The sequence below is a fragment of the Schistocerca cancellata genome, chromosome 5 (genome assembly GCF_023864275.1).
Source record: "Schistocerca cancellata isolate TAMUIC-IGC-003103 chromosome 5, iqSchCanc2.1, whole genome shotgun sequence".
In the NCBI taxonomy this organism is placed as follows: Eukaryota; Metazoa; Arthropoda; class Insecta; order Orthoptera; family Acrididae; genus Schistocerca; species Schistocerca cancellata.
The window spans coordinates 192,464,303-192,481,736 of NC_064630.1; the positions used below are offsets into that span (position 1 = coordinate 192,464,303).

At 39.9% G+C, this 17,434-nt stretch overlaps 1 protein-coding gene across 1 annotated transcript in view; it reads left to right on the forward strand.

Moving 5' to 3' along the window:
* Positions 1 to 6,041: 6,041 nt before the first annotated feature.
* The window catches only part of LOC126188432 (plasma membrane calcium-transporting ATPase 4-like), a 45,928-nt gene continuing 34,535 nt past the window's right edge, over positions 6,042 to 17,434 (forward strand). Inside the window, exons 1-3 of the mRNA XM_049930036.1 lie at positions 6,042 to 6,111; positions 6,261 to 6,289; positions 6,425 to 6,666. Of these exons, the coding sequence (XP_049785993.1) occupies positions 6,042 to 6,111; positions 6,261 to 6,289; positions 6,425 to 6,666 (341 nt within the window). The remainder of the gene's footprint in view (positions 6,112 to 6,260; positions 6,290 to 6,424; positions 6,667 to 17,434) is intronic.

Here is a 17,434-nt window from a genome sequence, read left to right on the forward strand (position 1 = left end):
TACTAAAACATAACAAGAAACGGTGTCATCAAGATGACACTGTTTTTTCAAAACCAATAAGTGCAAGTGACAAGAAGCAGACCCAGAGTGGAAATGAATAAACATTGTATGAACATAATTACAAAGAAATTGTTTGGGCTTACAAAAACCAATAAGTGCAAGTGATAAGAAGCAGACCAACAGTGGAAATGAATAAATAATGAATGAACATAATTACAAAGAAATTGTTTGGGCCTACAAAGTTTTGTTGTGTTTATAAGAAATTAATTCTAGTCTATAATTATCTATATTATGACTTTTATAGTTTTTTCTTAACTAATAAATTTTTGCACATCCATTTCTTACATTTTTAATGGCATCTTAAATAATACTGGTAGTTAGTTCTAATTGTACTAGGTTTAACTAAGTTAATGAATTAGCAAGATTTACTGACAGTCCACCTTTTATAATGACTTACCTGCTTTTTCCCTACAAAAACTGAAGTTATTTGATATAATATTTTCTTTAGGTTGTTACAGTATGTTTGCACAAAAACCTTGTAGAGGTACCTTTCAACTATAAGTAAGGCTAGAATAAACATAAATTTCAAGAAGATTGGCTAAAAATTGCATTTGGTACAGAAGGTTTGGTGTTAAAATTTTCTTTCCTGAAAAATTAAGAAGAACTGACTTACCCCCTTTTTACTGTGGACCCTTCATATGTAAATTTCTTTAAATTGTACCTAACTGCAACTTGACATGTCTTATTTATGGTGAGCAGCAATCTATCTTTTCCTAAATTGTTGATGAATGCAAATTGAATTAATAGCCTATGTAATGAACAACATGGATTTAGAAATAATAAGTCAATGACAACAGCTATTCATAAGTAAAATTCCTTATTGAACCTGGTGGACCATAAGATTCTCCTATCAAAAGCTTGAAAAATGTGATACACTAGGTCTGCTCAACAACTGGATCACTTCCTTCCTGAGCAGTCATAAGTAGACTATGTGTATCAAGCAAACAAAATATCCACCTAAAAACTGTTAAAAACTGTATCTGAACATTTATCAGACAAAAAAAAAAAAAATGGAGTACCTCAATTATCAGTAATGGGACCTCTTATGTTCCTGTTGCATATAAATGATATCACCTTAAGTGTGGATGCACATAAAACAATCATATTTGTGGATGACAACCACAATCCTACTAAAAGGAGACAGCAATGAACAATTACAACAATAAGGAAACTCTGTCACAAAACAATTTTAAAATTCCACAATACTCCAAACAAGAATGTGTTTATCCCATTCATTCATTCTTTCATTCATTCATTTATTGAGCATCCATTTTATCATATACAATGATATAGAAGCTGTCATGTTACATTATATGAGTTTGTAATTATACAGTAAATTAATAACATAAGCCTACAGTGGTAAAACATATATAAATATATATCTCATTCAGCATATAGTAGATAATAACAAAACAAACAATAATTAATTATTTATAACACATACTATTTCATACATTTGTTTTTCAGATATGACTTATCATTATCATTGACAACTCCAGTAGAGAATAACAGAACAAACAATAATTTATTAATTATAGTGTGTATGGGCAGACTATTTTCATACGTTTGTTCAAATATGAATTATCATTATCATTGACCACTGTGTCACTATGTTCTGAAAATCCATGTACTTTGTATCACTGTAAAACATTCCCTTAATAACATTTTAAAGCTCATTTTTAAAAATGTAAAACTTTTATATCTTTTTTATGCTTAAGGGAAGAGCACTAAAAAGGATTTTGGGATGATATATTGCACTTTTGTGATATTGGGCTGTTTTGTGTGTTTCTCTGTGGAAGTCATTCCTGTGTCTTGTTGGGTAGTCATGGCACTCACTATTTAAAGAAGAAAATTGGGGGTGAGATTTGTAAAAGCAGATACTTTCATAGATATATAAAGATAGAAGCGACATTATTTGAAATTCTTTGAAAATGTCCCTGCAGGGCTCTCTTGGTGCAGCCCCTTTCATTATTCTTAATGCTCATTTTTGAATAATGAATGACTGGTTTGCCAGACTTGAATTAACCCTAAACAAGACACCATACCACAACAGACTATGCATAAGAGCATAAGAATCAAATGTTACTGTTTTTCACTGCAGCAGTATTTCAACATTCTGAGTATATTGTAGCATATACTTAGCTTCTTATTGAGCATTCCAATATGTTTATCCCACTTTAGATGCTCATCTAACCAGATACCTAAAAATTTTGTGTTAGAAGTTTGTAAAATCTTCTGTTCACCAAGTTTCAAAACTATATTGGGCTTTACTTTATTTGGTACATGGCTGAAATTCACCCATACTGTTTTTTTTTCTCATTTACAAATAAATAGTTATCTCTAAACCATTTTCCTGCTTCTTCTTTTGTTATTTCTACTTTGTGTTGCAAGTCTGTCTCATTTTGTGCTTTAATAAAAAGACTTGTATCGTCTGCATACAATACAGTATTACCTAGTATTAAACAGTTTGGTAGGTCATTTATGAAAATCAAGAACAAGAGGGGTTCCAGCACAGAACCTTGTGGCACTCCATTACTAACTTTCTTATATTCTGAAAAGTACGAGGTTCCTTCGTGAACTATTTCTACTTTCTGGTATCTGTCTGACAGATATGATTTAAACTTGCTGTGAATTGGTATCCATCAATGATGAAATAGTTGGTAACAGTACTGAAAACAATTTCTTGGGACTTTGGCTGCAGGGAATGTAAAATGGAATAATCATATTGAATACCTTAATGCAGAACTGAGCAAGACTTCTTTGCTCACTAAAAACATGCTGTAGTGAGACAACATTAGTGAATGCATATATGTCTACTTCCATTCTTAGTTTAAATATGGAGTCACTTCCTGGGGAAACTTTTAAAACAGCTAATAGCAGTTTCAGACTACAAAAAAAGGGCCATTACAATCTTGTTTGGTTGCAAACCTTAGTTTAAGATCCTGGTATTCCTCCATTACTATAAGTATATGAGTGTATGATATGGGAACTTTTACATCCTTTAAAATAAATAGACTGCCAAAAAGACTGTTATATACATGATCACTTTACCAGAAAAAACAAATATTTACATGTATCACAAATCAAAACATCCCTCTGCCTGCTAAAAAGGCACTTTCCACATTGGAGTTAAACTTTATAACAAACTTCCTGAAAATGTAAAAGCAATTACTGAGGTCAAAATCTTTGAAATTCTCTGAAGTCATATATACAACATCACTGCTTTTACTCCATTGAAAAACATTTAAATTTATGAAGTGTATTATATAAATTTTTGATGTCTAAAGGACATTATTGAAATCTTAAATAAGTATGCCTAAAAATCACTTTCAGAAGTGTACTTATTACTTGACTTGTCCAGTATCTTATGCAAAAGATACTTTTGTAGACAACAGGACCAATAAATACCATACAACACAACCAAGTCTGAAGCAAGTGGCAGTTAGCCATGCAACATGAATGATGAACATGGCATGACAAGAAAGCGATGTGACACATGACATGTCATGTATGTGGCACTGGCATGTCATGCATGTGACTCAACATTAGTAGAAATAAGGATGGTTAGCAACATAGCAGCATGGCAGCATGTCTTCTTTAGATTATAAAGCTTTCTTAGCTTTTGTCATTGTAATTAACATTAATCAACAGATGTCTAAAATCTGTTGTTGTCTACATTCTTTTATTGATGTATTGTTGTTAGGGATATACAACTGTGAAAGGGGGGGGGGTTAAAGGAAATCTACTTTGAAGCTGCAGTACATATACGATGTCAGTTTGGAAAATATGATGCACTAGTTATTCAGATGTGTACTTTATTTAAATTAAAAAGAAAACATATTTTAGAAAGACATGACCCTATTATCAAGTTTTTAAAATTGTTATCCCTGGCTGTAATCATAATGAAATCGTATGTTTGCAAAACATGTTGTGTTTTTAAGTTAAATATCTCACATATTTGGACAGCTGGTGTGTCATATCCTCCAGACTTGTAAAGTTCTTTCAGTAAAGTGCTGTTAGAGGGGAGCTAATGCACCCACATCCACATCCTACACAGTGGCCCCAAGAAGACTGAAAAATTTCCCTGTTATTTTTCTGTGTACAAAGTTTTTGTCCTACAAAATACATATTGAGTCTAGATCCTCATTGACAATTAACTGATGAAAGACACATATTTTATTAAGGATTAAGTAGAAGTAGGATACACATGGAATATTCTTTTAGTATGCTAGTGCCTAAATTCTGGGTGTTGGTTCATAGCAAACAACATTGCATAGTTCTGTTTAGTTCTGTATCTTCATTCTACTCCACAAATTACTTAAATCAATTTCAATTACAGCATCTGAGATTTTAAATGCAGTCATTCTCATTCTTTATGATCACATTACTGTTGGTCTGTTCAGTGCTGCTGTTGTAAATATAAACTCCACAAGACCAACAAAATGAGTATTGAACACTGGATCATTTCTTGCTCTCCTGTGTACAGAAAAATTGCAAAAAAGGAGGAAGTTTTGCAGATCATAATAATATAGTGCAGACATGAAGCATGTCCAGTGCAACATGCTATATTCAGTTGTCAGTGATGTGGAATAGCAGACAACATGGTTATGACATGTCAGTCCAGTTGGCACTGCCCCATTAGACTGAATGTGTTGCACCTGAAGTTTCTCTGGGTGGAAGCCATGAGCCATACTTGTCAGCAGGTGTCTAAACAATGTCGTGTGAATGACATGCCACCATGGCAGTCCCACATCTTTTATACAGCTGCTATCGTGAGCAGCACTGTTGCTCCCTTCACGTCACTCCTCTCATCTCTCAGTGCAGTCCCAATGAAATGATATGTGTGCAAATGCTTGCAAGAGTTGTAACTTAATGTTGTTTGGAAATGAGAAATATTCAGTATGAAACAGAATTACAGTTGAAGGTGACATTTTGGAAGAAGTTCAAGACTTCATTTAACTACAGAGATATATCAGTTTTAACAAGATAAGAATATAGATGTTAAATTACAGAGATGTCAGAATGGTTGGGTCACTGTAAGCAGAACACTAAAAAAATACATGAAGGATCACAAAATTGTAATTCTGTCAGCTGATGGCTATACTTGTTCTATTATATAACAGCGAAATCTGGGTTAGGAAGAGAAAAGATTCTAGCCATGTTAAGATGACTGAAATGAAATTTTCATCAGCAATTAAAAGATGCAAGAAATTGCACAGGATTCCCAATGAAAATAAGACAGGAACTGCTTATTTTTGCAGTAAATGATAGAATCCAAATGATACTGAAAGGAAAATGTGGGACAAATGAAGGAAATGAGGATTCTAAAAATGCTCTTAACAATAAAACCGACATGAAAGAGGGACATAGGATGACCACTTAAAAGATGGAACTAATTCTTCCATTGTCTTCTTTTTGGATTGTCCTGCACTGACATTCTGCTGTAGTTCACTCATCTCATGACTCAACCAAGCAAATGAACAAATAAGAGCCATTATAGTTAATAGCACTGATCAAAAATAGGTAGAAAAAGTAAGGTCTAGTGGCAAGTGTAGTGTATCTCTTATATGCACACTGCAGATTTGCAGCCCATATGCAAATGAGTGCAAGAGTTTAGCATCTGCATGGTGGTAGATAAGCATATGACTTGCCTGTGGCCATCAAGATGCACTCATAGGGCTGCATTACCTAGCAAGACAGCACTGATCATCTTCAGCAACTTCTGCCAATCTTCATGAAATGTATTCACCCTCTCTCTCACACATCACAACCGTGTTCAGGCCATGTGAATAGGCAATGTGCCTGTGGTGCTTTAGTACCTATAAGCAGTCCATGCAGTACTGAAAGCTCCCTTCTGCATTTACTATAACGTAAAGGCAGCTGCTGGTAATCTCCAGCCACCAGGCAGTGCACACTGCCCTGCGAGTACATCAGAGAAATAATACAATTTGCACTACCACTATATATATATATATATATATATGCAAGCAGTCAAAGGGTGCACTAAGTTGGACAGGATTTTTAATGAAAAATGTGAGAAAAGTCCCAACAGTAATTACACAAAAATTCTATACTCTCACAGTGCTCACCTCGATCTATCATTCTCACCACAAATTCTCCCCACTAATTTTGTTCTATGCACATGTTAAAGACATACATTCTCTCAGTTTTTTGACAGTTACTTCATCCTTTTATTTCAGAAATAGTTGAGTTAATCATAAAATTCACAGTATTAGTCTCCTCCAAAAGTCAATCAATCTCATTTCATGTTGTTCTAATGCTACTATGTAAAATCTAAACATTCTCAAAATAATACCAGTTCTGTGTTAATTTTTACTGTAATTTTTTTTAATGTTTCACTCAGCTGCCCATAAGATATGGATCTCCAATTCTGTATGATGGTGATCATACAGAGTGTGCATTACTACAATTTGTGCAAGATCTTGGGAGAAGCTATGATGCCATACGATATGCATACCCATGTGATTCAATTACAAAGACTTATCATTTTAACACAGAGCGTAAATACATGATGACTGTGGTTCCTCGTAAAACAGGAGGATACCGTCTCTTTGTTAAGGGTGCTCCAGAAGTTGTACTGAAAAAGTGAGTATACACTTCAAATAAATACTTTAAAAATAAATCCATTACTGTCATCTCAGCTTTTCACTTTTAATCAGTTTCATGGCATCTCATTAGTGATAAAGAGTCATGAGTGGTAAAATACCAGTGGTTATAGGGCTCAGAAAAGACCCTTTTTTAGGGTTGGGAGGACAGAAAGAAAGCAAATTTTAAGAGTCGTTAGAATTGATACAAACCTTCAGTTTAAGAAAGAAACAAAAAAACACAATTCTAGATTATTACATCAGCATAAACAGCCATTGGCTAAGAATTTCCAATAGTCAGCAGATATTTTAACTCTATCCAATTTTAACTCTGTCAATGTGAAATGTCAGCTGTCTTTATTGCATAAAAATATTTGAGGACTGAGAAATAAAATTAATGAATTAACTATCTGCATAGATGAATTAGAGTCTTCAAACCCAGCTGACATAATCTGCCACTCTGAACATCATGTGATCACTGGTACAGAACTTTTAAGTGTTACAAGGTTGAGGTTAGCATCTCACTTTTGTAGATCAGAAATAGAGAAAGGAGGAGTTGCCACATTCATCAGGAACTGTCATAAATTTAAGAATATAGACATTCATAAATTTTGCCTAGAACAGCATATGGAAGCATGTGCAACAGAAGTAGAATTTCACAAAAAATCCTTCATAATATTAAGTGTACATCGAGCACCTGCAGGTAACTTCAATCTGTTTGCAAACCACCTTGAAGCTGTACTGGCCCATTTAACAACCAAAAACAAAGAAATAGTGGTTGCTGGTGATTTCAATGTAGATTTCCTTAAAGACTCTCCCAATAAGAACTTATTTGAGTTAGTAACACTATCATTCAACTTAATTCCCACTATAAAGTTCCCCACTAGGGTAGCGAATTGCTCACAAAAAGCCATTGATAATATCTTCATAGAAAAGTCTAATGAACAAAATTATATTACAAAAACAATAGTCAATGGCCTCTCAGACCATGACATGCAGTTCCTTCTGTTAAATGTTAATAATGAACAGGATATAAAATCTGTTAAATCTGAGCACAAGAGGGTAATCAATAAGCCAAAAATTGATTATTTTAGGACACTCCACAGAGACATTCACTGGACTGATGTTTACAGTGCTCATGGCATGAATGAAAAATATAACACTTTTGCTGATAAAGTGCTTACCTTATTCGAACACTGTTTTCCCCCAAAATTTACTAATGTTAGAGCAAAGTCTACAAAGAAGCCATGAATTACTCAAGGAATAGGGGTATCTTGTAAAACAAAAAGAAGACTGTATCTGCCAATCCGAAACAGTTCTGATGTTGATGCTATAGCACATTACAAGAAATATGGCAAAATATTAAAGACTGTAATACAGACATCAAAGCAAATATATTACAAGGAAGAGATAGTCATATCAGATAACAAAATAAAGACAATGTGGGATATAGTGAAGGACGAAACCGGTAGAACTAGACATGAAGAGGAACAAATAGCATTAAGAGTAAATGATACATTGGTGACAGATGTGTATAGTGTTGCAGAACTTTTTAACAAACATTTTATAACTGTTACTGAAAAGATGGGGTTGTCAGGTTTGGTAGATGCTGCTATGGAATGACTCAGACCAAACATTTCAAGTAACTTCCATAGAATGAATTTGACCCTCACTACCCCAGCAGAAATAATGTCCATAATAAAATATTTAAAATCAAAAACATCTAGTGGAAATGATGAAATATCAACAAAGTTAATTAAAGAATGTGATTGTGAGCTAAGTAACATATCAAGCTATCTGTGTAACCAGTCGTTTATCAGTGGAATATTTCCTGAATTGTTGAAATATGCTGAAGTTAAGCCACTGTTTAAGAAGGGAGATAAAGAAAAAGCATTTCCATCCATTTTCACTGTCGCCACCATTCTCAAAACTTTTAGAAAAAATAATGTACAGTCAGCTTTATAACCATCTTATCTCAAATAACATACTGTCAAAGTCACAGTTTGGATTTCTAAAGGGTTCTGATATTGAGAAGGCTATCTACACTTACCGTGTGTGGCGCCAATGAGGTCGACACCAGCATTGATATGCATTTGCCTTCAGACTCTGAGCATCATCTTTGGACTCTGAGCATTGTCTTTGGGCTGTTCCGCCATGTTCATTTCTTTGTGAACCTTGCATGTGTTTAGGTGAATAAATGAACTACTGCTATATGGGTGTTGTTTGGTGTAATCAACACGAACAATATCCTCACTGGTGACCCCGAGTTGTAACGTCTTCCTTTTTTGCCATTTTACTACATCCGCGACCTCCACATCAGTTATTTTTGTGTGTATTACATCGACACAGCATTCAAACAATGACTTTGGCCCAGCGCCTAACACCGGATTTTGTGAGCAACATGCATCCTGTTGCAGGTGATGTACACCAGCCAGGACTGCAACACAATTTCTCTCACTCAATGATTCTGCCGATTTCACCGTAAGTTTTTGTGCCTGCAACAATAAGTGAGGTAAGGAGTGTGCATGACTCTGCCTATCAAATGCCTTTGTTCCCGACACATGTGCCCTGCCTCATCGACTGTGCAGTTACCTCTTACAGATCTCCATGCAGTGTGGGACCAATACGGATTTCCGCAAATGCTTCGTCAGACAACCTACTACCGCCAGCACAACAATTTGCCATGCCGAAATCTGTGCAGTACCACGTGGATACCTGCCACGTGGCTGGAACTGCTTCGTCCACAGGTCAACCTCCGACCACACCTGCGCCTGCCTCGCTTCAGTGTCAGCACATGCCTTCCTACTTCAATACCTCATCCTGCAACAGCAACAATTACTTGTCCCACTGCTATGCCTCAGTGTTTTGTGCCATGACATTCACCTTATGAACAGTGAACATTCACACAGCCTTCCCATGTTTGACATCATTTCCCACACTGTGCTTCTGGACAGCCTGCACCTCCGCAGCCTCCTGCAACGCAGGTGGTCCCGGCTCTGGTCATACGTCGAGCTTTCTATGGACTAACACACGTTCTCAAACTTTGAACTTTTTCTCACCAAGAGCCTCCGCGCCAACTCCAGTCAAGTTTCTGCTACCATTCTTGGCACATCTCGGTGCCTCATCCACGTCTGTCTTCCGCAAGGCGTCAATCTGAATACACCCACAACATGTTGAGCTTCCGCAACCGCAATCGACATATTACAGTGTCTCACCAGTGCCACAACAGATCGCGCTCAACTACAACGTGTCATCTTCACGCCACCACCCTAACACCCGTCGTTGCCACATCCCCTGGAGGCACACTCTCCTGGAATACTATAGCAACAACAGCTCGATTCAGGCAGTACCACGATGAACTCAACCTGTTCTTCCGAACATTCTACAACGCTTACTGATGCTGCCACCATTTAATCCCGACAGAGCTACAACCCGGTTCAAAATTGTGGACGAAGTGTTCAACCATTACAAACTCGACGAGTCTACCAGGTTTCTGTGCCTCATCACCCACCTGCACGACCAGGGGGACTTGATTGCTGACCTGGTCGACACTCCGGACTCATCTACCCAGTACACTCTAGCCAAAAAGACAGTTCTACGTTGGCTTCCATGCTCAACTGAGGCAGCAATACAGCAAGTGATCTATGTCAAGCAAGTAGGCAATGACAAGCCTTCCCAGCTCTGGAGACGGCTACGTGCTCTGGTCAGTGGCGATCTACTCTCTGACACAGCTCTCCTCGCCATCTGGTCAGATAAACTATCTCCTCACTTCCGCTTTGGTCTGGCTCAAAGGTCTCCCGAACCTGTCGAGCAAAGAATGGCAATTGCTGATAAGCTACATGATGCATCCCTGCTCTATTTCGCCAGCCACTGCCTACCTGACAAATCTCAGGTTGAGGCCCATTGTCCTGTGGCTGCACGGGCCCGGGGCCATACCGTGCCAACAGTTCTGCTCGCTCCGGGAAGCAGTAAACAAGCAACTGGGACATCACCGGCTCCACCCACGGTGATGCCCCCTCCTGCAACCAAACCTGCTGTGGCTTCCAGACCTCGGCTACAGCCACTGGCAATGAACATTCTGCAGGAAATGCAACTGCACTACCCATACTGATACTTCCACACACAGTTTGGTGAGGTGGCATGGAACTACTGACCACCCTGCTACTTCCAAAACACCAGTCACAGGTAGGTCAGGGTGCTGCCTCCTGCGCACAACATGACAGGCACACCCCAGTACTCCATTCTGTCCAGGAATGACCGGATAATTGCGGATGAATTTACATTAAAGATATTTCGTTGGGATACCTTTTCATAGTGGACACAGGCGCCGATGTTTCGCTACTGCCTACATCCTTAGCATCGTCGAACATCCGCCCTCATCATACTTCACTGCAAGCAGTGAAGTCAACTAAACTACAATGCTCGGTTTCAACTTCCCACATCATCCCACTCTCCGCAAACTGAAAACTTGAGTGGACTTCTTTAGTGTGCGAAATTGACGAATATATACTAGGCATTGACTTCTTGCGACACCACAAACTTTCACTGGACCTAGTGTAAAACACCGTGTTTCATCATCCGTCCGAGACTCACTTCCCCTGTGCTCTGTTGAGCAAGCCCACCTGTGACACATTGGTCCAGGCTCATCTCATCCATGCATGGTCATCTCTGTCGGCGACATTACAAGAAACCATGCACAAGTGCCTTGTTGAGCTTGAACACGTCACTCGCTTACACAAGGAAAACTTTGAGCTCTCCCTCCAGCTGCACAAAATGCAACTCCAGCTCTCCGATGCAGCAAAGGAATTACAGACAATACAGCAAGGACAAAGCAAAGTCAGTAAGTGTGACGAATCTGCTAGCAGTCCCAGCAATCGAGCCTCCTTGTGTTTACCTCCTGCCACCCCTCACAACTGCACTATCAAGACTGCCATAACATGTACTGACAGTTCCGCAGAGCCACACCCTCCTAAAACGTCAGCATTTGACACTCGGCCGGACACAAGTGCACATGCGCGATGAGCGTAATGTGATCCAGAACTGACGGCTCCTACCCTGCCCCTCGCAGACAGCACCTCAAACTATGCAACTTCGACTCCTGTGCACCGCCATGCAACCGCCACTGACAACACAAAAAGCGCACTCACGCCAAGCATTTCACCCATGATCATGCTGCCACAGGCCGCGCCCTTGGACGATGGACTCACTGATGGTTCATGAGCTCTACCGAGCTCTCCTGACCACGATGCTGCTGCTTCGGGCTGGCGGTCATCTTGTTGTGTTGACTCCTGGGACACTTTGCCGCCTCAGCTCCCGTCGGATCTGCTGAGTGGCTCCAAACACCATGACCACGCCTTGTGTGTCCCACATGCCACACATTGTAAACAAACTGCCTCCTGCGCTGCCGGCAACATTTCCGTCATCACCAACGGCACGGTTCACAAGCTTCGCCTCATGCCAGGTCCCCCGATCTCCAGTAAACCACGTCGACTTTTTCCTGAGAGCCTCTCCGACCTTAAAAATCAGATTTCTGAACTACTAAGCTCCGGCGTCATTGAACACTCTGCCAGTAGCTGGTCTATGCCCATACATATGACACGCAAGAAAGACGGGTCCTAGTGCATGTGCGGAGACTACTTTCAACTAAATGCATGAACAATTATGGACACCTTCCCCATACTCAACACTGCTGACTTTACCCCTCGCAGGTGTAACCACGTTCTCTGTCATTGACTGCAAACGGGCCTACCACCAGATCCCCATGGCACCCGAAGACATCATGAAGACAGCAATCACCACCCCGATTGGGTTATTTCAGTTTCAATTCATGCTCTTCGGTCTGAAAAACGCAACCCAGACCTGGCAATGCTTCATCAACGAAGTGCTATTCGACCTAAAATTCTGCTTTGCATATCTTGATGACATTCTTGTGTTCAGCTCCTCTGTTGAGGACAACATTTGATATGTTCAAACTGTTATGAACACTGTCCTGGCAGCAGGCATCGATACCAACCAGGACAAATTGCAGGTACATCAACCCGCTGTCGCTTTTCTTGGTTTTTGGGTCTCTGCCGACGGCATTCCACCACCCCCAGAGAAAGTACAAACAATACGAAACCTACCCAGACCTTCATCATTCAAAGAGCTCCAGCGCTTTCTGGGGATGGTTATTTATTATCATTGACATCTACCTCAGGCTACACTGACAGGCGCCTTGGCAGGCACCAACACTTCTGGTTCTCGGCCTGTTCCATGGACCCCTGCTATGACTGACTCTTTCACTGCCCTTAAAAATCATCTTGCCGAGGCCTGCACCATCACACATCCTCATCCCAATGCACAGCTTTTCATCACCACAGACATGAGCGATACTGCCATTGGCGCTGACCTTAGCCAGACTGTTGACGACCAAACTTTGCCTCTGCAGTTCATCTCACACAAGCTCACCAATGCACAATGGAAATATTCCGTGTTTGACAGGGAGTTGCTCGCAGTCTATGAAGTGATCAAGCATTTTGAGACTGATGTTGGGGGACGTCCTTTCTATGTGTTAACAGACCACAAACCCCTGGTTGCAGCCATTACAAACCTGCCAGCTGACCTGCCTCCTCGCCACTTCAGTTACATGGACTTCATATCTCAGTTCACCACTGATGTCAGACACATAAAAGGTGCTGACAATATAGTTGCTGATTTCCTTTCACAATGGGACACCATCCATTTGCTGTTAGAACTCTCTGAACTGCCTAACCTCCAACCGGCCGACAAGGAAACACAAAACGTGATTTCAGACTCTACTTCTTCACTACACTTCGTCCGCACCACCTTCCCTGGCATTTCTGGTGAGATCTGGTGTGACGACAGTACAGGCACGTTACGCCCCCTCATCCCAACCACGCTCCGTCAAGCTGTCTTCAACATATTGCATAATTTAGCCCACCCCGGTGTTCGTGCGTCTGCCCACCTCGTAGCGGAGCACTTTGTGTGGGGAAAGGTCAACAAGGACTGCCAGCAATGGGCATGCTCCTGTGTCGCGTGCCAACACTGTGAAGTACACGTGCACACTTAACTACCCCCCCCCCCTTCCCCGTCAGTTCCTTTTCGATGCCTCCTGGGCATTTCCAGCATATTCATATTGAGATTGTCAGCCCTCTTTCCCCCTCTAACGACTTTCATTATGTTCTCTTGTCTATCGGCGAACAACTCGCTGGGTCGAGGCTGTCCCCCTCCCCAATATTACAGCAGACACTGTTGCTCAAGCTTTCGTTGAATCATTGGTATCGCATTTCAGATGCCCAACTATCATCACGACTGACCAGGGTAGACAATTTGAGTTGGTGCTGTTGAACAGGATTTGTAACATTTGTGGCATCTGGTGCTTCCATTCCACAGCATATCATGCGCAATGTGACGGGCTAGTCAAGTGCTGGCACCGCACTCTCAAGGTGGCTCTTCAATGCGATGACTCTCTATGGATGGACGGCCTTCCCCTTGGTGCTTCTTGGCATTCATGCAATCCATAAGGAAGACCTCAAAGGCACAATAGCCGAGTTCGTATACTTTCAGAACATTGTTCTTCCTGGCGAACTTGTGAGCCCTTCCACTTCTCTCCCTCAGTCTGACTTACCTTCCTTCGTTGACAGTGTCAGACATCACTTCATCAACTTCCATATCCCTCAGCCAGCCAACCATTCCTGCCCTAAAGTTCACGTCCTGAAATCTCTGGACAATTGTGAGTACGTCATGCTCCGATATGACACTGTCCGTGCTTCCCTCCAACCTCCATATACCAGCCCGTACCAAGTTCTCCGGCGCTCAGCCAACACCTATGACATCCAGATGAAAGATTCAGCTGTTACAGTCTCTCTCAACAGACTTAAGCCTGCTCAAGTTGAGCCTTCTTCTACCTCCCTTCAGGCCACGACCACGCCACTCACTGTAGTGGCTCACGACACTCTGACCACTTTGTAAGTAGTGCTGTCTGAAAGCTGACGCAGTCCCTCAGCCACATACTCCTGATGATCAAGTACCACTGTCGTGGAACCCTTGTCCGCTGGAAGAATGATGATGGATCGGTCAGCCTTCAGATCACGGATAGCCTGGGCTTCAGCAGTGGTGATGTTGGGAGTAGGATTAAGGTTTTTTAAGAGGGATTGAGAGGCAAGGCTGGAAGTCAGAAATTCCTGGAAAGTTTGGAGAGTGTGATTTTGAGGAAGAGGAGGTGGGTCCCGCTGTGACGGAGGACGGAACTGTTCCAGGCAGGGTTCAATTTGGATAGTGTATTGGGGAGTTGGATCATTAGGAGTAGGATTAGGATCATTTTTCTTCATGAAAAAGTGATATTTACAGCAGAGAGTATGCGTGTAGGACGGTAAATCTTTGACAAGGGCTGTTTGGTTGAAACTGGGAGTGGGGCTGAAGGTGAGGCCTTTGGATAGGACAGAGGTTTTGGATTGGGAGAGAGGTTTGGAGGAAAGGTTAGCTACTGAATTAGGGTGTTGTGGTTCCAGATTGTGTTGATTGGAATTTTGAGGTTTTGGGGGCAGTGGAGCTGGAAGTGGGAGATTGAGTAGGTTGGAGAGACTGGGTCTGTGTGCAATGAGAGGAGTTTGAGGTTTGCTGTAAAGGTTGTGAAGGGTGAGTGAGTTGCCTTTCCGGAGGTGGGAAACCAGGAGATTGGATAGTTTTTTGAGCTGGAGGGTGGCATGCTGTTCTAATTTGATCTGGCATACTATGCTTACTTTCATTCCATAATGTCATATGGGATTATTTTTTGGGGTAATTCATCAAGCCAAGCTAAAGTTTTCTGGGCACAAAAATGTTCAGTAAGAGTTATATGTGGTGTGAACTCAAGAACATCCTGCAGAAGCCTGTTTAGGGAACTAGGGATACTAACTACTGCTTCCCAATATATTTATTCCTTAATGAAATTTGTCATTAAAAATATATCAGTTTTTCAAACCAACAGCTCAATTCATGGAATCAGTACTGGAAATAAGTAAAACCAACTCATTTGTATATATAAAACTTCTGCAAGGATTTAAAGTCACTTAGTCTTGTAGAAAAAGTTGTGCATTAATTAGGAACACACATTTTCAATAACTTGCCAGCAGCCATAAAAATCTAAACAACCAATGACATTCAGTTTAAGAGAATCCTAAAGGATTTATTGGTGGCCAACTCCTTCTACTCCATTGATCAATTTCTCAGTAAAACCAACTCATTTGTATATATAAAACTTCTGCACAATTTCAGTGCAGTAATGTGTTGATTGTAAATATGTGTGTGTGTGTGTGTGTGTGTGTGTGTGTGTGTGTGTGTGTGTGTGTGTAAGGTGTGTGTAAGTACAATCTAACTTCTGCACCATTTCAGTGCAGTATTGTGTTCATTGTAAATGAGTATTATAGTGGTTGAATTACATGTTTATTACCTTATAAATAAATAAAAAACTTTTTTAATTTAAGTTCAGTGCATTAGTATTTGTAAAATGACTCATTCATATAGTGTTCATTAAAAAATGACGATCATTCCACTTGGGACCTGTGGAATGGTACATTAGCTTATTTGTTTGAGTTATAAATATTTGTCATGTATTGTTGTTTTTCTGACATGTTCCACATCCTGGAGGACTTCCTCACTACAGATCAATTGGAATGAAGTAAATCTAATCTAATCTAATCTAATACTAAATATAAGTAGTATGTTGTATTTTATGAATCAAATTTATTCCCCTCCATTTACCTATGGAAAACGGTTACCATGAATAATATAAGTACTATACTATTGATATCACATCTAAACAAATTCTGTGTTTTGACATTACTGATTTCATACAGTTACACAGTTCAGTTTATCATGTGCTCAACTATAAACATTTATGTAACATTAATCGCTAATGGTATACTATTATTGTATTGTGTGGTTCTGAGCAGACCAAGAAGGACATTACTTTTCTTTAATTGAGGATAATTAAGAACTGTGAACAATAAGATGTGGTTAAATTTGCTACTTCCTATGTATCCGTTTTTGTTCCATAATGAATGGACCTTCACGGCCTTCACCAATCAGCAACAATAAATTTCTTTCCTCTTTTTTCAAATTATCTTGCGCTGCCTGATTTCCAGCATATTGTAGTGTAATTTTTAAAAAGAAAATGATAATTTTCCTTAGTGAAGGTTTATGACTGAAAAAACTTGAGCTGGAGTGACTTGTGATGTTCACCTGCTTTATTACTTTGTTGATAGTCCTCAGTGTCAATGTACTGCATTGTTATACTAACTGAAAAATGGGGGTGGTAGTTCAACACTGAGTACTGTAAATGATGTAGCCAACAGTTGCACAGCTGCATTTTGTAGTTTTTTACACTCTACTGTTCACAACCCCCTCCCCCCCAATCCCCAATCCCAAATGTTACACAATTATATGGCCAGTTCACTATTGGTAAACATTGACAAGTCTCATTAATAGGTTGCAGGCAACATCATACTGCTACAGTAATTTACTGTTGAAAATCAATGAGCAGTAAAAACCTAACCACACAGTTCACAAGTCTTGCAGAATACTACAGTACATGTGACACTATTTTTCAAGTAAATTAAACAAATATTATCATTAATTGTTCTAATACACAGCCTATTTGTATTACACTTATTCCACTGTTAAGTTGATGGATTGTTGTTAATCTAACCAATACATCTTTCATAGCTGAAAATCGACCGCGGACTGACTGTCTGTCTTGGGACCAAAAATAATTTCTTTATATGTCCTCA